General features: G+C 33.8%; 1 protein-coding gene across 5 annotated transcripts; it reads right to left on the reverse strand.

Annotated features, from left to right (window-relative positions):
• Positions 1 to 22: 22 nt before the first annotated feature.
• LOC116347022 (dedicator of cytokinesis protein 1) lies at positions 23 to 22,396 on the reverse strand. 5 transcript variants are annotated; one of them, XM_031777397.1, is made up of 20 exons: positions 21,838 to 22,387; positions 10,979 to 11,087; positions 10,553 to 10,866; positions 10,340 to 10,455; positions 10,000 to 10,230; positions 9,485 to 9,898; positions 8,290 to 8,944; positions 7,871 to 8,159; positions 7,578 to 7,765; positions 7,363 to 7,492; positions 7,110 to 7,284; positions 5,439 to 5,552; positions 4,328 to 5,192; positions 3,217 to 4,244; positions 2,646 to 3,139; positions 2,302 to 2,391; positions 1,793 to 1,868; positions 1,557 to 1,721; positions 1,328 to 1,478; positions 23 to 1,249 (listed from the first exon to the last, which is right to left on the reverse strand). In XM_031777397.1, exons 1-20 carry the CDS (start codon positions 21,905 to 21,907, stop codon positions 939 to 941), a joined length of 5,985 nt encoding a protein of 1,994 aa, XP_031633257.1. In that variant the 5' UTR covers positions 21,908 to 22,387; the 3' UTR covers positions 23 to 938. The 5 variants fall into 5 exon arrangements, 4 of the variants coding, with proteins under 4 accessions (XP_031633257.1, XP_031633256.1, XP_031633258.1 ...); XM_031777396.1 differs by having other exon boundaries at positions 23 to 1,258; positions 21,838 to 22,385; XM_031777398.1 differs by lacking the exon at positions 2,302 to 2,391 and having other exon boundaries at positions 23 to 1,258; positions 21,838 to 22,385.
• Between the last annotated feature and the right edge of the window lie 215 nt (positions 22,397 to 22,611).

Consider the following 22,611-nt stretch of genomic DNA (forward strand, 5'->3'; position numbering starts at 1 on the left):
AAAAAAAATCAAACACATGCCATTTTCAATTAAATGTATTTGAATTTATTCAATGGAATTTATACTAACAATCTTTGGCCAGTCAGAAAAAAATCAACTTAATTCATACACATTTAGCTAATTTATAGGCACTTAAAATTTGCATTAACACTTTAAAAAAAAAATTGTGTGCTTTCGTAAACAATATGTGGATGTATATCAAACAAAAGTTATTCGATATTAAATGATTCCCTAAATACAATGTTTATCTTTAAAAAAAAATGGATCCTCTCTCTCTCTCTCTTTCTCTTGCACTCTCTCTGAATAACAAAAGTTTTGTTACAAAACTATTTTAATGTTAGATTGTACATTGGTCTTTTGTGGTAATTTTGCAATATCTCTTTCTTCGATAGACTTCTTACTAAATCTATAACAGAGAATATATTTTGTCTAAGAACATGAACACTCCCAAATAATATCTATAAAATCTCTATAGGGTAAGTATATTTGTTTTATTTAATTATTTAATTTTCCTACTCAAATTGAAACATTTGATTAAATTTTGTAATTTTCATTTTGTTTTGTGCGCTTGTCAAAATGTTCATTGGAAGCAAATGAACTTGGATATCGATTCACAAAACAAAAGAATATACAACAAAAAAAAAGTCTTTTCCAAAATCGGAAAGAGTCATATATTGCTAATGTCTTTTTGAGTTAATAAAATCTATTCAACAATGAACGAAAATAGTCTTTGTTACACTTAATAAATGGAAATACTTTTGTGTTCGATTTGGATGAAACAATTGTGCACTAGTGATACATTATTATTGGTTTATAATAATAATAATAAAGAAAACGATGAAATAACATCCGCTGAATCCGCCGGCAGAGCTTCGTTCGTTTTAGTTGTGTAAATATGGCCTAAACATGCTAATGTACGTGTATCGAAATGTGCGCTTTTATGCAGGTACAAATTTACTATTGCGAGAAGGTTTTGGCGGTGGTGTTGGTGGCCGTGGACGCTTATTATTTTCGATCAGTGTTTGTGCGTCCACATAATCATACGATGAATTACTTATGCACAATGGTTCGGCTGGCAACGGTCTATTATGATGTCCCCAACGTCCGACTACAATTGAATAATTTTCGCTGCCACAACTGTCATGAATGTTCACACAGGTGATCGGTAAATTACTATAATCGTTGCTGTCACGCGTTTTTGGTGGCAACGGTGGTGCTGGTATTGAATCATCTTCGGATGTCGTTGAATCTGTTGTGACTAAACCAAAAACAATTATAAATTGAATAACTATCGATAAGCGCACACAATTGAACTTTCAATACTAACCAATTGAATTCCGATTGCTACTGTCTCCCGACAACGATTGTGAGTCGACACCAGTCTGTGATCCTTTTATGCTGGGACTTACAATACTTGTTGGTCTTGATAAACGCTTTTCACGCTCAACTTCCGATCGTAGTGGCCGCTTTGGAGTTAACTATTTCGGGAGTAAAGAAAACCAAAACAAAAAATGATTAGATTTGATTGAGCGAGTACAGTTGAATTTAAACATTACTTCTTCTGTCAATTCGACGACTGGTGTTGTTGGAGCGACTGTTGGTGTCGATGATGCAATGGACGTTGGTTCGATTTCCATTGGCGGTGTCGATGAAATTGGCGTCAATGCCGATGTATAAAATTGACTCGTTGATAAATTTAAACTAAGAGAATCTCGATCACACTGTAAAAACAAAAGCAAAATGATTTAAATGTTGAATGTAATTGATAAAAGTTCAAACACAAAATACTCACTCTTTTGCTGGACCTTCGTTTGCTGCTATTTTTATCCTTTGATTTGCCTTTATTGCTTGGCGAACCAGCCGGATTCCTTTTGTTTATTCAGTGGGTGGGAAAATGTGAAACAAAAAGAAAAATTATAAATATCAAAATAAAACAAAAACAAAATTGAAGAAATTTCAAAAACTAAAGAAGTGAAAATAAGTGAATCAAAAGCCAAATTTGTTAATGTGTGATGAATACGAACATTGATAGTTTGTGAAATGCAAAAAAAAAAATCGATTAAGAAAATCGTTCAAATATGTTATAGCTGAAGTTGAAGAAAGGAAAATATGTTATGTGAAAGAGTTTTCGTGTTAGTAAATATTGATGTCGGTGATAAGTCCATTCTGTTGAACCGGAAACGTGCAAGCAAGAGAAAGAAAATTGATTTGTTAGTAATGGGTTAATGATTTTTAGTGAATTAAATAGTAGATTTGGCTAAAAATAGATAGATAGATAGAATAAATGATAGTTCACTATACCTATTGGTAGTATTAAAATTAAAGCCGAAGGTCGATATTATAGAGTTGGTTTGTGGACGACTCCCTTGAGTTGATTTTGACAAACCACTACTACAAAACGAAATGAAAAAAAAAACATAAAGAGAAAAACAATGAATTAGAATGGGATCAGACGCATTCAGTTGAAGTGTGTGTGTGTGTTTGCCAGAGAAACATCGGAGCGCACGTCAAGAAATATATATGTGAAAAACGCCATGAATTTATTTGAATAAAGAAAACAAATTTTGCACGGCATCATTTGTGCGCCTATATAACCTGGTTATATCAATATCAAAACAATCATGTATAGATTTATGACTACTTACTCATTTGAACCGATGCTTGTTTCGCTTAAACGATTTTCATAACTAATTTGAGGCATTATACTTTGTCGTCGCATCATCACAAACGAATCACGATTCAAATCGCTCGTACGTTTTCCGTATTTTGATTCGACGTTGGCTTGCATTTCGGCAAAGCATTTTTCCAATTTTTCATGGAATGGCATTAGCGTTGACGGTGCCTTGGCACGATGCACAAGCAATGCCAATTCAAGTAATGGAATCTGCGATGCAATCAAATCTTTTAGCTTTTCGATGCGACTCTCATCTTGTGGATTCTTTTGAATATATTCTTCGGTTAAGAATGCTTCTTCGTATTTACTGAAACCGCCCATCACAGCCGGATCAACGACCCCATTGATTTTCATGCTGAGCGGATTGATCGGTAGCGTTTCATCATTTTTATGAGCAATCACTAAATCGCGAATGACTTTATTCGTTGATTCCATGGTTTCAATGGCATATGCAATTGGCGATATCTGTAACATTAGGCAAAATTAAAAAAAAAATCAGAATTAAATCAACAATAAACGAAAAAAAATGAATCTGAATTTACCTTAAACGTTTCCGACTGAATCACTTCAAACCACCGCAAGATGCCTGGCAATGGGAATTTTGTTTTCATCACGGTACGTTCCAACCATAAATTGGTCACACTATTTTCATCGCTGTCGATTTTATGATCACGATACGGTCGTGAAAATTTGAATTTTTGTACATTATTATTGAGATGATATTTGACAATTTCTTGTGCGATATTCTTTTCAGCAAAAGCCTCTGCATTCACATCCATAATCGGTTCAACGCTGTTTATTTGAATGAACATACCATCGCCTTGTTTTATTTCGTCACCCGGAGTGGTCAATGTTTGCATTAAATCAGCTCCAATATGCTGCGATAAAATGCGTGAACAAAAATCACTTAGACGTTCATATTCCTTGCCACGATAAATGAATACACGATTTCGCAAAAATTCCGGAAATGTTTGTCCATAGAATGCAACACGGAAGTATTCCGATTCATGTCGAAGTTCTCGTAAAATTTTCTCATAAAATTGTGACATTTTCAAATGCATCGAACTCAGTTTGGCATAGTCAAACACTTCATTTTCATACTGTTGTGCTAATTCTTTGCACATATTTATCGCACATTCCCATTGTTTGCCTTTATTGAAATATTCAATAATCTCATTGTATAGGCACTCTTTCAATTGTCGATGGGTTTTACAGTTTTGATGACGACGCGATTTTAACAATGGTGATAACTGTGTATCATCCCATTTCAGTAAATTTGAATGCAATTTCAATGTGAACGCCGCCTCAGTGTAATTATCAAATTCCATATGCAAATCACACAATTTATTCACATAACGAATGTACATTTCTTTGCGATTCACTTCCGAATAGAATTGTAACAGACTAACCGTACATGCCATACGATTTTCTTTGCTTTCGTCATTGATAATGCAACGATACTCCAATAACCGTTCCAACAGTCTCGTTACGATCTTAACGAATTTCTCGCCTTCACTGCACAATGTGTTGTGCTCTTTGCACAATTTCATCATAATCTCGTAGAATAGTTCTGTACGAACGAGACAATAAAACAACACCCGACATTAAATTGTGTGTTAAGAAAATAATTGTGAAATTGAATTGCACACTTACCTTTATACTCTTGATCACCGCGGCCACCCTCGACGATAAGATCGAGTTTTTCGATCATTTCCTTTTCAAATTCATTGAAATTCCCTTTGTAATGTAAATTATTCCGTTTGGTATCGCCATACCCTTCGATCATATACTTTGATGTATAATATTCGCATTGCATCATATCGAAAAATATTGGAATTGTTGCTTTACGTAATTCAACTTCTGGTATGAGACTCATTTCCAAAATCGAACCCACCAATTGCGGTACAAAATGGGTTTTATGTTCGCCCAAATTCATCCACATACTTCGTATTTGGCATGCCGTTTCGTGTCGTATATCTTTGTATCGTGATAGAATTTTTGTTCGTTTATTTTCACCAAATTGATCTAATTGCAACGGTGGTTGAATTAAAAATGCAATCGAACAATGAAAGAAATTTGACCACACAGGTAATTCGAATGGATCGAAAAAGTTATCCATAATAACCCGGGAAAATTGCTTTAAACTTTCCAAAATGACGGTATTTTGATGCATTGTCATGTCCATCCAATCGTTGGCAAACACCGGCTTCGATACCAAATCTTTGAAAACGAGCAATATTTCGGTGAGAAAATCTTGTAAATCGTAACGCGTACGAAAATGCTTCACATAATCATCATAATGGCTACTCTCCATGCTACGGAATATAGCAAGCATAATGGCCACCAGATTTCCAACCAATGGATTGTCACGGTCCATGGCAATCGATGTTTGAATCACAGTTCGCAGTAAAATCAACATTATATCGCGGATGTCATTTTTTGTGGGTCCAACATTCTCATTTGTACCATGATAAAGTAGCTCCAGCATATTATTCATTATTGTAACACATTCAGCAACCTGTTTCATCGTGAGAGAACCAACATTTAATTATAGTTACCATTGAAGATAATTGCCGAGTACATTAAATATTGTGATGGCTTTTACTTTCCAGCGCATGAGTAAAAAAAATTGGGTACAAAAAGCAATACATTTAAAAAAAACCACACACACATACACACTCAAGTGCCACATCAAGAGTTTTTTTTGTGTTTCGTTTTGTGTGTTACTGTACCGCGATCGATTAACTGTTTATCATCATTTTACCTTTGTCTTAGCGGGCGATTCACGTGTATGAAGATGCGATTTCAATTCGCCCAACACTTTTGCAGCCTTTGTCAGATTCTTTTCTTGTTGCCATATATCATTCATAACATCACCCTAATGGTTTGCGTTTTATTTGTTTCGTTCGTTCGTTCGTTCGACAATATCAATCAATTCGTTTGCGTGTATTGTAATGTTTTTTTGTTTGTTTTGGTTTTGTTTTGGGTATCGTTTGTTGGTTTTTTGGTTTTGAGGGGGTTGGGAAGGTACAATTTAATTTATACGATTCAGGAAGCAGAAGAAATTATCGAGGATAACAACAGAGCAAAAACAAAAAAAATATATAAAAAAAAACCAAAAAGAAATCAAAGAAACAACTAGATTTAGTTACAAATTATTATTAATTATTTGCTTTTGTAATAAAATGGTCAGCTTCAAATTCAACAATTACGTGTCAAATCTAAGCAATAAAATTTTAAGATATTTTGTATGAAATTTTGTTTGTTGGATAATAAAAACAAAGTAACATGCAAATTACTGCATGTCGCAATATAAATGCAATATACTTGTTCGAAATTAAACTCCCGAAATTAGTAATTTAGTGATGATTAATATAGTACATTTATTAATCATATTTCAAAATTGTTGTCATTCCGGTTTTGAAATGTCAGTGATTGTATTTTCATTTATTATTATTTTTTCAACTTTTATGAGTTAATTGAACTAAAACAAAAATATTGGCATACACAAACGTACTACACACACAAATAAATAAAAAAAAAAACAAAACGCAAACGAAACAACAAACTAATTAAATATTAACATTCGCTTAGGATCAACAAATAGTTTAGTAGCTACAGTGCAAAACGTTTGTCAACTCGAATGCAAATTAAAATTAATCGACAAATGGAACACACACAAAAACAATAACAACAACAACATAAAATAAATGGTGCGCTTAAACGGATGCAATTAGACAAACAGTGTACGTTTTAAATGAAAAAACAAAACTCAAAATAAAAATGCTCATGTCGGAATCAGGCGGGTTAGAAAAATGGTGAGGTCGTCACTTGAACGGACAAACAATACGAACGTGAAACGAATTCAAACTTATATGAATGAAATAGTGTGATGTGAATGATGATGCTCAACCGAAATACTTACCCCATGGACATTTGATGTTTTTTTTTTGTTTTGATAATTATGCAATTGTGAAAATGTATCGAATATAAAATAATAATGCAATGTAACATTGAACTATTGAGCTGATTGTTTTATATAATTTCAACATTTTCACAGCGCACAAAGAAGATTCATGTTTATAAGAATGCTCATAGTGCAAATATGTATGCATTCAATGCAACCCATGATAAGTCTCATTCCATAACAACCAAAAAACCATGGGCGCAAATGACAAAGTTCAAAAGAGTGCACTTCATACGCAACAGCCACTGTGATTGATGCACAATTTAAAAATAATGGTAAAAAGTCAAGCCAAAAAAGAAAGCAGTTTTTTTTTTTAAATGAAATTTTGATCGTTTTCATTATGCAGTTTGACACACACAAACACACAGATGTGAAAATATTGTTAGATTGTGACACTGAAATTGGTTAATTATTTTTTTTGTTGCAAATCAAAACGAAACCCAAACATAATAAAAATTGAACACATACCTCTTCTTTGCTTTCAAGTTTATCTTTGATTTGACCGCAAAATACCGGAAGTAAAATTTTACGACATTCAGGCATTTTGAACAGTTTCGAATCAACTAATTCCTTGATGCAAATCATCTTTGATTGGGTCAAACGACCCGGAGCAATATTCGTTAAGATCTCCACGATTAATTTACTGCAATTTGGTGAGAAAAAAAAGAGTGTGATTACATTTTAACGCGTTACATTGGGAGCTAATTTTGCAATGGCATACCTCAATTTGACCGGGTCATAGACTTGTGTCAAATCCGATGAAATAATATGCAAATATTTCAACATTGCACCTTGAGAGCGCAGCAAATCGTTTGGACATGCCGTCAATTTGATAAATGACTGTAGTAAATCTACCGAAAAAAATAGATATTGATTTTTTTTTGTTAGAAATTTCAAAAACCATTAATTTTTACTGATTTTCCATGAAACAATTACCTTCTAAACTTGCTTCAAACATTTCTTGATCTCGATCATCGTTCAATTTTGCGAATAAAATTCGTGAACGAATCACAAATTTCATGATGTATTGTAAATTTTTCATCGTTTTATAGAGTGTCTCATTTTCGGGTGTTTTATTATTGATTCCATTTCGAATGTGCGTCTGTAGTACATTTATCAATTTGCTGAACGGAAGAAGAAAAAAGAAACAATTGAAAATTTAATTAATGAAAATTGCAAAGAGAAGCAACGCAAAAAGAAGATGGGAACATAATTATTTCAATACTCACTCGTAGGCTAATGTGGCGGAGAAACTCTCGTTTATGTATAGATCCAGTACAGATTGAAAATGTTGATATTTAAGGTCGGACACAATCTCAATGAGACGCAATAAACACTTGAACACCAAATGATCAAATTTCGGTGGATCATCATTTTGAACGAGTATATTGAATAGAGCATCCAAAATGTCTTGTAAAAATTTCACAACCTCTTCGGGACTAACTTTCATGAGTGAATTTAATGATTCTTCCAGCGTCTCTTTGTGTGTTGACCAATTCAATAGTCCCAATAAATCAACTAAACAATACAAAACAAAACAAAATTAAATATTGGTTGTTAGTTTTCTAAGAAATTACCACTTTTCTACAGTTTCTTTCTACACAACTGAACAAATCGAAAAAAATAAATAAGATAAAGCCTAACTTACCATCTTGTGTTAATTTTGTGCTGCATAAATTGGTGAGAATTGTGAATGAATCTTTTGGTGAAATGGTGAGACCGCCGGTCGATGGTTTTTCATTGGTTGACAATTCGAATGTACGCGATGGCAATTTCAAATAGTGTGTTAATGTGTCTTTGTCGAATTTTTTGTGATCTATTTTATAAACGATTAATTGATGGCACTTGTGTTGCAATGTTGTTCCGTTGTCCTGCATTAAACGTACGTATGATAGTCCAAATGGTTTTTCAGCTTTATCTTTAACTTCGTTTGAACTGCGATGTTTGAATGTGAAACGTAAATGGCAATTTTTAAATTCTTCAATAGGTAACTCAATCTTAAATGTTTCATTCCATTTGGGTTTATCGTCATGATAGTAAATCACCGATTTATATTCGTTTAACATTGAAGCGCCGGCTCCTAATGTTAAAATATTTGGCACAATTTGACCCTTTTCATCACAAACAACGGCAGTCACTTCGATATTTTTATCGCTGCTTTTTGAACTTTTGGAAAATTCACCATTGACCAGTGTTAAATATAGGTCGTTACGTACATCACCCGGAAAAATGACCTCGGGAAAGCCCATTTTTCGTGCGAACGCAACATTTCCATGCACCAAATGTGGAAACTCCTCTTTGATCTGTTGTAAAACACCAAGACATTTATGAAAATTTTGCGATAGTTTACGAAACGGTTTCGGTGTGTTCATTGTCACATCTAATGTTATACTATTTTTAATGCGTCAAGTGCAATGGTTATGCCATTTTCTGTTCTTTGTGTTTCTTTTTTATGCCAATCTTATCTAAACTATATAAGTTCTACAAAATGTATCCGTTTCAGAGTGATAAACTTGTTTATGTTATGTTTTATGGATATGTTGTTGATCCGGACGTGAACGGCGCTTTATTTATTTACAGCACAATTGCAGTTTTATTTTTTAACAAATTGTGTAAACAAAGTCCAAATACATTTTTCTTTATTTATCTTATCGACTCTCAATGCAAAAAAAAAACACACACACAATAATTTCTTTTAAGAATTTTAAATGTTACTAATGGACACGAGCAGATATTCTTTGTGATATACGAATGGCAATAAAAAAAATCTCCGACTACAAAACTATGACTAATGCCATAAATGCTATACAGCATAAAATAGCAAATGCATATTGTATCATTACCTGCTTTATATCACCATGCAACAGTTCAACACTGACTGCTAATTTCGAATCAATTTTTCCGACATCTTTGTTCATCAGCAGCTTTTTCAGTGTATTGTCCAAATTTTCTTTTTCACATAAAATAAATGGCAGATCCAAATTATTTTTGAAATCTTCTGGTTTTCGAATGATTGGCGTTAAATCGATGGCGGCCACACCAAATGGTCGTCGCAATGCAATTTGTTCGTTTGCACTTCCATTTGAACAATTCGATGAAATACTGAGCTGTGAATGTTTCTTATGGCTTACGCTTAGTACTGCATTTGCCATACTGTTGCGCTTCGAATCGTTTTCCTTCATATCCATTGCACCAATACGAACCGCATAACAAATTAAATAGACTTTGTTTCGATTCAAATCATGACTACTTAAATCCTAAATACGAGGAAAAAACAAAAACCAGAACCATTTACATTGGAAAATCAAGTTTTACAGGGCCTTGGACAATAGATTTATGGTTGGAAATAAAAACGTACCGTAAATAGTACACGATGATTATCAAATTGATCTAAATCACGAGCTAAGCCCTGTCGTCCCCATTTGACTACATAATTTTCGGTTATTGCTTTCATCTCATCACCGTCGTACAGTGTTAATAGCAGATCTGAGTCTTCCTGATGTTTGCAAACAAATGCATGCACCGTAACCAATAAATTGTGTGAATGCTTGTTTGTCGTTTTTGATAAACGATTTTTATTGAAGTTACTCTGCAAAGAAGAAGAAGAAGAAGAAAAATATTTATGATTGTAAACGAGAAATAAGTCAATCGGTCCCCCTCTGTCCAAATTGAATTTTTTTTTTGATGGTATTACTTACCGTTGCTTTTCGTATCCGATCTATGGCAAATATATGGTGTTCATATAATTGTGTTGTTGATGTTGTCGTTGTATCCAAAATGTTGCCACTTTCATCTCGTACAACCATGTCTAAGCCTAAATTTATTGGTTCGAATAAAAAACCATATCGAAATGCATTAGACACATACAAAAATGCGGATTACACGACTTATACACACACACAAACACTTACCCAATATTTTATTTCCGGTGTCAATTTCGGATGTGGCCATCAATTTTACTTTTTTCATTTCGTCAACGGGTAAATTGCCCGATAATATTTGTGACCTTAAACTTATTAATTCGAGTAATTTGTCTCGAATAGGCTTTAGAATCTCATGGTTTGTCAAGTAGAATTTTTTGAATAAAACGCCCCATTCGTGCAGTACTGTTGTGATTTCATCAACAATTGCCGATCTCTTTACAATGTATTCATTTTTCGGTGTTAACACACACTCCAATATATGAATATATGATTTTGGCACTATACCACATTTGCTTTTATCTCTGGATTAAAAAAAAATGAAAATAAAAGAAGCATTGTTCCATTTAATGTGGTGTCAAAAAGACAAATCGAATCATTCATTTAAAAAATATTCTTTTTTTTGTAAATACTTACGTCTTTTTATAACCATAATACCAATTTGTACATTCGCCACAGATTATCACAGCATCTCCAACATCTAAAGTCAATCGATGTGGTTTGTCTTCAAAGTAATTATTTTTGGCTATTGAATGGAAAAAAAGAAGGTGAATTGAAAACGGTTATTTAACGATTACATTTATTGAAATTCTATTTTTATATGGAAGAAAACGAAATTCATTTAAAATAACACAGACAAATGCTTCCCAAAATGAAAATGTTGCATTCGAAAGTCCAGACGCGCGCATAACCGATTGATTAAATGTGTAACAAATGTTCGATCTATTACAGCTATTTGATGAATTACTTTTCTCTTCATGAATAACACAGCATGCACACACATATACAATTTCATAATGCACGCGGAATAATTGGTTTTACTTTCATTTCACATTTGCCACACAATGCACTATGCGTGTGCACATTGCTGGAAATGTTGTTTTTTTTTTTCTTCTTTTCAACGCTAAATCTGCGCTCAACACACAATTAAAAAAAATCTTGAATTTACATCATTGCACAAATAGCGTTCGCATGAATTTCTGTGATTATTTTCATTTCAATGTTTGTGCGCATTTATTCGCTTCACTTCGATTTTATTGTTATTTGCCACATATATGTGATTACGTTCAATCGCACACATTGTAGATATGTGAAAGAAAAAACATCAATGTGACCGCCAATTAAATCGTCGCAAAAATGTGCAAAAAGAGCACAAAATCACCAAAAAACATCACAAAGTCTAATATGATGAAACTGTATTACGCGGAAATGAGCGGCAATTATACAGTAAGGTTCTTTGTTGTTTTCCATCTTTCATCTCAAGTTGATTAGTTGCCGTCACCAAATGAGAAATGAACAAAACAATGGTGATACTTTGAAAATTTGTAGCCAATTAAGCGTAGCGCGTGCTGTCGATGACCTCTTTGATACCGTTTTTGTTTTTGTTGTTGTTTCATTCGACGAAATTCGGTAAGGTTTTATTTTTAACCAAAATCGCTATAATTTCTTTGAAATTCTCTATTGTTCTTATTCCAATCAATCAATGCTTACAAAATGGAATGTTGAAAACCGTCTAATCGCTTTGAATTTCAATTCCGTACTGATTTTTTCAACAAATTTGACTTTAGGCCGTTGCAATGATGTGATGATTGGTGAGTGTTTTTTTTTTTTAAATAAATAAGCTGCAATGTGCTATCTATGCGTGCTCTCATTTGTAACCCCTCCATACAACCCACAAAAAAACACAAACACAATCGAGCAATCGAAAAGCATTGCATCGCTCATCACATATGAAAATGACCCATTTGCTTTAAATGTATGCCTCTTTAAAACCAATTTTTTTTAAAATATGCGTTCGAACCATTCATATTAACCATTTCCTTCCGATCCGTTTGTTTCTATTGCTCGCGACACAACCATGTGTCATTGAATGACATATATTTTGACTTTTAATGGTAAATTATCAAAATGTTTCTGTTTTTCTAACTTATTTTTTTTTTTTTTTAAAGGTCTTGCGGTGAAGTGAACCCAAAACTAAAAGCAAAGGTTCAGAGAAAGAAATAAATTATCACTTCTTTAAGATAACCGAATAAATGTCTAACATGAGAAAAAAAGGAGCACAAACTGTGCGAAAAATTTAACGAAGAAATGTCTTTCTCAATTTTATCGCTCTCACAAAATGATTAAACACTGCTGCGCGATATTGCTGTGATATGCAGCTGCGTATAAATTAAACTTCATAGAAACAAATGACAAAATCCAATAAAAACATAAACTTTCATAAGCAATTCGATTTTATCACCGAGTTTGTTTCATTATTTTCATCTGGTTTTCAACATACAAAGATCAAATCAAAGTGTAGATTAGATTTGCCAAGCACACACTGTTGATGTGTGCTGTGAGAGCATCAAGTGAAAGAATCGGTTTGAGAGCGCATTGTCGCAATAATAAATAAATTGGCCCAAAGAGTGTCTCGTTCATCATCTTAGCTGAAACTGTCTGCAGATGTAATAAAAACAAAACAAAAAAAAAATTCAGATGTGTTTATTGCGTGACATCCAATCCGTTAAGTTCATGGTTTTTTGTATATATTTTGTTTCATTTTTGTTTTTTAAAACAAAGTTTGTGTTGTTTTGTCTGTAGGTTTTCTTATATTAGCAATGGTTGGCATCACTTTGTAAACGCAGTGATAATTGCATCTTTATCTCTATGGGAATGCGCACGAAAGATATATAGATATATATATAGATATATAGATATATATATAGATATATATATAGTTTCTTTGAACTATGAAACAAACACTCAAGAAGAGATGATCGTGCATTCGGGGCATTGTTGCTGTTGAGAATATATATCAAATATCTCGCATCTTATTCAGTGTGTATGTGTTATTTCTGGCCTATTATCTATTCAAACTACTTAACAAGCCAAGTGGTTGGGCATATTTTGTTTCAACGGAATAGATAAATGAAAAATCGAGCAAATACACACACTTTCAACATACAGAGAGTGTTGCATTGTATTATGTAAGGAGGATATTGAATGAGCCGTCTTCGCGCCGGGAAGTCGAAATAAAAGAAAGAAAAAAAAATCATACAAAACCAACATGAAATGTTGAGTTTTAATGAAAATAAATCGCATTTATGGTTTCTGCTGGTGAATTTCGCACGTGTTGGCTTCCCAGCAACATAAACCCATTGCACTCACTCACAAAAAGTGCAAAATGTAGTAACCCGAAAATGAGCGGGGTGAAAGGAGATTCTCAACAATTTGTTTCAGTTCACAATGATAATCATAAAACACACAACAACAACAAAAATAAAGACAACGAACGAAGTGAAATTAGAAGAGAGCGAACGAGAAGGAATGAAATGCAATTAATTGCAAGCCACAACGTTGTTGTTTTCCAAAGTCTAACACAAATGCGTGGTTTGTTGCCATTTCGTTCATTGCCAGCATAAAAATGACTGTATCATCAGCCATTTTTTCCGGCTGTCGGCGTATTTTAACATATAATAAATATGCTCTTTTATGTGTCGTTTTCGCCTTCTTTTTTTTTCGCCGGGTTTTACTTATATGAACTCATTCACCAGACAGTATACAGCAAACAATGTAACGGCTTTTATTTTTGTGCATGCAAAAGAAAACCAGATGAAGACGCCTGGTAAAACAAAAACAATTGCATCTCTCTGAATGTGCATATCAAAGGTGAAAGTTGCATAAAAGGCCATAGAAATGCATCTGTAAATGAATATAAATGCAAAAACGAAAAAAAAAAAAAAAAATAAAACAAACCACATTCAACAGCGAATGTAGTTTGTATTATCGAAAGAGGAAATTAGGCAAACACTGATTTGAATTTTCTTAGAGATATCTTTCCGGTCGCTGTGCACATCTGCATCACATTTCAGTTGAATGCGTACGATTGTGATATCGGACGATGACTTTACACAACAAGCAGCTTATCGTTTCCGATGTTGCACGCACCCGGCAAAAAAAAACCGGCCAAATACCAATGAAACGTAATCATTGCATTTTGAACACAGATATCGCATCGCATTCAAAACTAAAGCGCCAAAACTAAAAATCGATCTCAAAATCACATAGCATACAAATAACTTTTGGAACCAATGCTTAATGGGTAACACACAACATTCCAGAATGTTTACTTAATCGCTTTAAATTGTTTATTTATTTTATTACACATTAATGAATGGCCCATATGTTTGTTGTCTAATCCTAAAAATGGTAAAAATACACATCATCATTCCATATGGTCATAACAGAGTTTGTGTCAATAAATGTGTATATTGAAACAATTTGTAATGGGAGTGAAAGAGAAAGAGGGAGAGGGAACGAGAAAGAACAGGACGCAATAAATGCTAAACATTAGAAATGAGATTAGCAATATAACCTTAATGCATACACATCTGAATGTGTCAGCTACATATGCTTTATAAAAATGTTTGTGATTGACATTGCAAAATCCATGAACAATTCATTGTTCAATGTAAAGAATGTGCATTGAATTAATAAATTCTATTTTGAAATGAACTTATGAATAATTGTCAGAAAAATGTGTCTGATATGCGTTCTCTTCATCTCTACCGCGCTCTCTCTCTCTCGCTCACTTTCTGTTTTCCTCTGTCTCCTCTCTCTCAACTGTTCAAAACCCATTGATTTTTCTGGTTGTTGTTGTTGTGCGTTTGAATATATTGAGTTATCTCATGTTGATGGGTTGATGCCTACACAAACCAGATAAGTTCAAACAAATCGACCTCATCTACGTTATGCTATTTGTATTATACGACAAATACGATCGAATAGAAAAAGCCGCATGTCGACATGCATAAAAGATTCTAATTATTCTAATTAAAGATGTCATGCGGCCGATATTCGAAAACGTTTAACAAATCGAATGAGAGAATGTGCGCGCGTGAACATAATAAGTGCGTTTTATGTGTGTAATACATATGTGTAAGACGATGAGATTGTTGTATTGCAAGAAAGTCAGCATTATATTGCTGTTAAAAGAGTCTCATCGAGAGAATCTGTGGGTTTGTGACTCCCGTCGCGTTATTTTATATTATCGTTAAGTACACGTACTGATTTCGTGAGCTCAGTTTCAAATCATCATTTCGATTTCCAATCAACGTGCGGCATGCACTCATGTATGCTTTGGCACAGAAAAGAAATAATGAAGAAATAACAATGCCCAAAGCACTCGTGCTGCAAAATTATTCGAAACAACCGGGGCGACTGTGTCGCAAATTTATCAGTCATGTCTGTTACTAATTAACAAGTAATTAGAATATCTAAGCCATTTAAAATGGCTCTATACGTCTAATTTGTTGAAAAGATTTTATCAACTGTAATAGATCGGAGCATACCTTTCGACAGAAACGAACAATAAAACCAAAAAAAAAAAATTAACAAAAAATGGTAAAAGTATCGACGACGACGACGACGACATTCACCACGATTAGAAAACATTTATACCCATTCGGGTGATGTGTTCTCATTTTATTTCACATAATTTAAAAGCAGAAACACAGGTAGAGATGCATATATGTAAAATGGATACGAACAAATGAAATGAGCAGCAAAACGAATGATTGAGCATAAATTAGTTGATCTGAATCAAAGGACAGAGGGAGAAAGAATGAGAACATACGTTCCGATATAATGTGTATAATTTTTTTTTTATTCAATAGCTCTTGTTTAAACTACGCATCATTAGAAACGACTTGGCGTTAAAGAATTTAATCGACAAACAGAAAAAAAGCATAGGGAAAAAAATAGAATCAACACATTCCGATCAATGGGTCGCATTATAAGTTCTAATGATGTATCTTTCTTTCTGATTTGTGTGTGTGTGTGTTTGTCTTTTAGTGTTGCTTTTTTTCGTCTCGAACTCTCGTCATTCTATCCGTTTTACCCTGCCAGAATATTCTCTCTGTGGTATTTACTATTTTGATGTTGAACGCGTTCGCGCGTTCGTGGTAACGTTTTGCCGCATCCAATATATACACAATATGAATCAACAACACACGCGACTGACCGACGAATGTGTCATACAGCTCAATAAAGCGAGAGACCAACAGGTAGATGTTTGTATATACGCGTGTACATACATAAATATGTATGCATTGTGGCCTGTGATTTTTTTTTGTTGTGTATGAATATACACACATTTGAGTTGAATTTTTAAATTGCTCATACATCGCATTTGTTTGACACGACAAACAAATGGAAAATTCATTTGTATTCGCTTGCACTGGTGACGTCTTTCTAGCGACATTCATAGCCCTTGCCTCAGCACCAATAGCGGCATGCACACGAAAGAGTTACACGACAAGGTTACGATTTTTGCTCTTGTTTGTGTGTTAAAATGAACAAGCAACAGTAGCCGCCGAACAAACACACAACAACCAATTGATTTCATTCAAAATTTGCAGTTCAATTTGCAAATACACTCCAACTTAACATTAATAAATGCATCGTATACATAATATTGTGGTTGTTTTTTTCTTTGGTGCTTCAACTTTTTGATGATGCATCAATTTGTTTGAATGTATATCAATCACCTTTGAACTATTCGATGGAAATGTAGTAAGCATACAACAACATTTGCGCGACGAATTTTCGAAAAAAAAAAGGTTTATGCCAATATTGAACATAAAATAGACGCTAAATCTTAAGAAAACAAGTTGTTTGAGGATCTGAAACATGTTGATTCGCAAAGCATGAGATTGGTGTGAACGGTTTTCGCGTCTACCATCAAATATTCGACAAACAAATGCTAATAATATAGCATATTGAATTGTTTATTATCGAGTCGTTGATCACAGAAAACACCTTGTCATTTCGCATACATATAATCAAATGACACAATGCAAACAAAGACCGAAATCGGTTACAAAGAGAACACGCGAGAGAAATATATCTCGGCAAAATTCGAAGAATGAAACGAGAGAAAAAAAAATCACGGCAACAATCGAAGTCAAAGCAACAAAGGCAATGAAAACGAACTATTAAGTAATTATTAATATTGGTGTACATTTACATGGAGTGCAACGAAAAGACACGATTGTTTGTTCTCCCGCTGAATAACAATATTTCGCACGAATCACGTTGGTATTTACTTTTGTGTGTATTGTGTTTGCTTATTTTATCATATACATTTTTTTTATTTGGACTTTGTACATCTCTCATCTCAGCTCTATTCCAGCTAAGTAAATTTCCGATTTCGATATTTTGCAACGGGTTTTGATGGAATTCTGACATGATCTGAAAGTGTGCAACAAATTATGCAAGTTTTGCGTCCCAAACCATTTCATTTTTTTCGTTGTGATTTCGTTGTTGTTGTTGCTGTTGTTGCTGGTTGAAATTCCACAAGAAGAGATGTAAACAGGTTGCGGAAAGAGAATGAGAGAGAAAACAAACAGAATGTGCAGTTTTATCATTGATAAACATGAGTAATGTTACGGTTAATGAGAGAGTGTCGAAAGGGTTTCGATTAATCATTCCATTCGAGTGATAAGTCGATCGACGATAGGCACGCACGGTTACAGCGGCCAACATTTTTTTCTTCTTTGTAATATCGTTTTTTATCTGAGTTCGGACCACAAACAATGGTATCTATACGATGCAAACAAAATATCAGCATTTGCTGTCTTAGCTCACTCAGCTGTTATCGAAATTTTGCAATTGAAAACAAACGGAATTTTTATCATGTGTGCTTTTATGTTATAATTCAAACGAAATAGCAAAAACTGTAGCAATAAGATAATATAATATGGCATATAAACAAGGGCTTGGACCTTTAATTGGTATTGACTTGGAAAATATTTTGTTAGATAAGATTTTATTATATCGTACATAAAGTGTGAATGTTTCACATTGTACTCTATAGCGGCCAAAGTAGTGTTTGTGTGAATTTCAAATTTCATGAGCAAAAAAAAAAGTTACATTGCGATAATTATTTGATTGTACCTTTTTGTTAGCTTACTTCATACATGCTGACCATGTACTGCACAGAAATATAAGTACAAACACACCGGGCCACAGATAGTCTCTCTGTGCGTATTATCACTTTCGTAGAATGCGCAATAAAGTATTTTTGTCGAAACAAAAGGCAAAGTTGTAATTTTAAACGAGATAGAGAAGGAAAAAACCCCAAACGACACACTGGTTGAATGAAACAAGAAACTCTTTAGCGAACATGCTTGAAATGGGCGCGAACAAGTGAAATGAAAGAAGAAAAAAAAAACACATACACACCGCGCAATTGAATAAGAAATTGCGCTTTGCAATTGTGTGTGGCTGTGTAATTTGTTTTCTTATTTTAATAGCTGTGTTCGCATTCCATTTACATTTCGTTTCGGTGAGAAATTCAATTAGCTAAATGAAAATCATGTAAAAATAATTGTTTTGCAAATTATCTCAAACACATTTGTTTTGTGTGTGTGTCTGTGTTCATCATCTTTCAAGATGAGCTCATACTCGTTGGCTGGCACGCACGCATAACTTATAAATTCAGAGCATAATCGAGTGGCACGACTACGGACACCGCGATTATGTGTGTAAAGATCGTAAAAAAGTGTGTTCGAGTTCACGCCACGAATGCCAGATCATTCCATTGACTGAATGCAATCATAGTTATAATCCATGCATAAAATAGGTGAAGTTGTAGTCGACTCCGTTTCTACATGGGAACGAAAAAATGAATTAAATGATTGCAAACACATTACGAGAGCGGCGTGTGTGCGTGTGTGTTTGCTTTCACTGTATGTGTTTACATTACGCAGCCGTCTCGACAGGGTTTTTGCCCGTGAATCATTCATTCATACATTCATTCACTTATAGGCACCGAGATTACAATTAAAACGCATAAAAGCTGAATTTGTGTATTTTGCAACCAACAATAAGCATCATTATTTCAATTACAAGCGACCGGGTCGATGCAATCGAATAAGGGAGCATGAAAACAAAATACAATGAAAACCGTTTACCAAACGATCTCACCCGTCTGGATCAACATCAATCCAACAGCATAACATTGGTAAGATTAACGTGTATAACGGCAATTTGGTGCGTTCACATACGCATTTATGAATTATTTTTTGCTATTCGATATTTATGTGTTTTTGTTGTTATTATTTTTCCTTTACTTTTCTCGCTCATTAAATGAGGGCGTGTCTGTTTCCAGCATTTTATGTTGACTGACGGATAAACATTAGAGTGCAAATATGTGCAAGGAATTTTCAACTATGACCGTCATTATATTGTCCTTCTAAATTCCATTTTTGTATAATACAACTCAACTCTAATGCATTTCTCTGAATGTCACAGTAAGTGCTTAGCAAATTATTATCGGAAGTGCTCGAAATTCAAATGTTTTGAAAGCAACAAAAACAAAAATGTCAAACTTAAAAATTGAAAAAAAAAAAAAAAGAAGCAAAAGAGAAAGAAAGAACTCAATTGCCTTCACAATAACTGAACAACAGAGAAAATACAATAAAAACGAGAAAAAGAAAATTGTACAACAAATGTTTTGCGTTCAATTTGTGTGAGAAAGAATATATTAATGAAAATATATCAACAGCGGTCGGACTCATTTTGAACTTGACAAAATGTGCATTCAATTGAGAGATTTTTGCGAATACAACAAATACATTGGCATTGTGCAATTGCCTGAGCGGCAAGAGATTGAAAGACATGGTCATGACGCGGCAACAGAGAAAAAGTACTAAATGAAGAGAAAAAAAAAACACCGAGCCGGGCCACAATTCGGTGTTTGTGTGTTTATGCCTCTGTGATTTGTGGAACAAGGAATACCTGCGCCGGCCAAAATTCCCAGAACATAAAATGCCTCTTCGCATACAAACCGAAATAGATTAACTTTACTTCTTTTATTTTCGCATATTTATCTCTTGTCTTGTTCGTTTATGATTTTTTTGTGTGTTAACTTCTTCTGTTGTTGGTCTCTTTACAAGACACAACTCATGAGAAACACCGTCGACCGATAAAGAAAGTAACATAATAATAAAACTAAAAATCATAAACTACATCAATTGCTTGGTAGACAAGAAATGGCCAAGATAGAGAATGAGAAAGAGATGGAGTGAAAAAAGACTCTCGGCATGGATTCAAAGTGTTTTTCAAGTAGAGAATAAACACCAACATGCGTTTTGTACACACATCTTTTTTTTTTCTCTCTCCTAACAGTATTGTTCTGCGCCTTGCCTTTTTCCCTTAATTTATAACCTACTACATACTCTGATGTTGTTTCTGGTGAAAAATGTTTCCTATGAAGAAGCCATTCACATAGTCCATTCAAACACGCACACATGTGTTGCATGCATTCACACGCACATGCAGGGTGGGAAATACATTAGTCAATATAGAAACGTGAAGAGAGAAGAAAAAATAGATACAAAACAAGGAAGAGTCTATGTGTTATGTACGGAAAAATGTAGCCGCTTCCAATTGATTGAACAAGTACACACATAAACACACACACATATGGCGATGAGCCAATAGATCAAAAGGCATTCACGCATTCAATGTCGAGAATAGATCACTTAAGTTTTCATTCCATTATGATAGATAGGAACGACAACGACGACGATGATGATGACGACAACAACAACCACGGCCACAATGATGATTCAAACGCTCATAATTGATCTTAACTCATTAAAAAAAATCAAATGTCCATCCAACAACTTTCACACTTTAGAAACGGGCACCCGATCTTATTGAATTGTTGTTTATGTTGCCATCCGTTGGTTTTATTTAGTTTTCTTCCATTGCTACTTTCAATACTCAATTCAAATATGATTATTTGAAAATAAATAATAAATAAAAGCGAATACTATATTTATGGGAACAATAATAATGATCAAGTAAATAGCCCAATGGTCCAAATGCCAAACAAAATTATAAGCAGAAAATTAGAGGTTTTGTGCAAACGCAGCGAGCGCGCGTGTTTTGTATACATACAAAAAACTGTAAATGATTAATCATGACATTTTCACAGAATTCACGATTATTTATATTTTGCTTTGTTGTCCCTTTCTTTTTCTTTTTCATCGTCATCGTGGTTGTGGTACTGATTTGAATGCGGCGGAAAAAATATTAATATATATATTTTATGCAAACCAATTGAAATTCATACGGAGAAGGCGACAAATATCTGTATTGTGTATATATTTTTTTGTGTGTTTGATATTTTCGATACATTCATTTGGGAGCGTCACATTCGTATTTCATCTAAAATTCGTATGTAACAAAAATTTGGTTTGTTTTAATTCATTGAAAACACGTACCGATCCCGTATAATTTCTTTTCGCCAACACTTTTCCACACGGTCATTGTATCTTCTTTTGTATCGATCATTTTTTTATTTATTTCTTTATTTCAATTCTCGGATACGGATTTAGCTCGAGCGATTCGTTTTCGATTATGGAATATCCATATAGAATTATAATAATATTTACAATTTGTTATGGTATTTTTTGTACACACGCACACATTTCACACACATTATCTATTTGATGATTCGGTCTTTAGTTGTGTCACTAGTTTTTTTTCTTTTACATTGTACGGTGAACAAAGCGAACAACACAAAATGTAAACAACTCTATCACATGAAACACGCAAAATACACTGATATCTTTTTTCACTAAATGGATATTAAGTAGAAAAAAAAAATAAAATAAAATGATATTTTCACTTTATTTTGTACAAAAAGGACCAACCGCGGTCAAATTCTTTTTGACACTATTCATTTTCATTTAATTCATTATTTCGATGTGCATTTTGGCTCATACAATCGCTCCTTCTCACTTTACTTCACAATTTTTGTAAAACAACTGAATACCGATATCTTATGAGCGCTTGCTATGACAGCACATACACAATTGAAGCGGCTACCAAAGCGAAGTATCGTCTCGCGTTCACATATCGCGTCAATTTGTACAAAAAAAGAGAAGACGAAATAAAATTCATCAGACCAGCATGCGTGATCACTTGCGGATCGCTATGTGTCGCACGCTACTTGTGGCTGTGTGTGTGTGTGCGTGTGAATTGTTTACGGTTTT

The sequence above is a fragment of the Contarinia nasturtii genome, unplaced genomic scaffold (assembly GCF_009176525.2).
Source record: "Contarinia nasturtii isolate CC-2019 unplaced genomic scaffold, AAFC_CNas_1.1 Cnas_scaffold_1699, whole genome shotgun sequence".
Taxonomy (NCBI): domain Eukaryota; kingdom Metazoa; phylum Arthropoda; class Insecta; order Diptera; family Cecidomyiidae; genus Contarinia; species Contarinia nasturtii.

Excerpts from the sequence above, each read along its gene's own strand:
- LOC116347022 (XM_031777396.1), bottom strand. The coding sequence starts at position 21,907 with ATGATCGATACAAAAGAAGATACAATGACCGTGTGGAAAAGTGTTGGC. Across the intron at positions 9,899-9,999 it reads ATCATCGTGTACTATTTACG|GATTTAAGTAGTCATGATTT; the intron begins GTACGTTTTTAT and ends CCTCGTATTTAG. Across the intron at positions 3,140-3,216 it reads TTCAGTCGGAAACGTTTAAG|ATATCGCCAATTGCATATGC; the intron begins GTAAATTCAGAT and ends CTAATGTTACAG.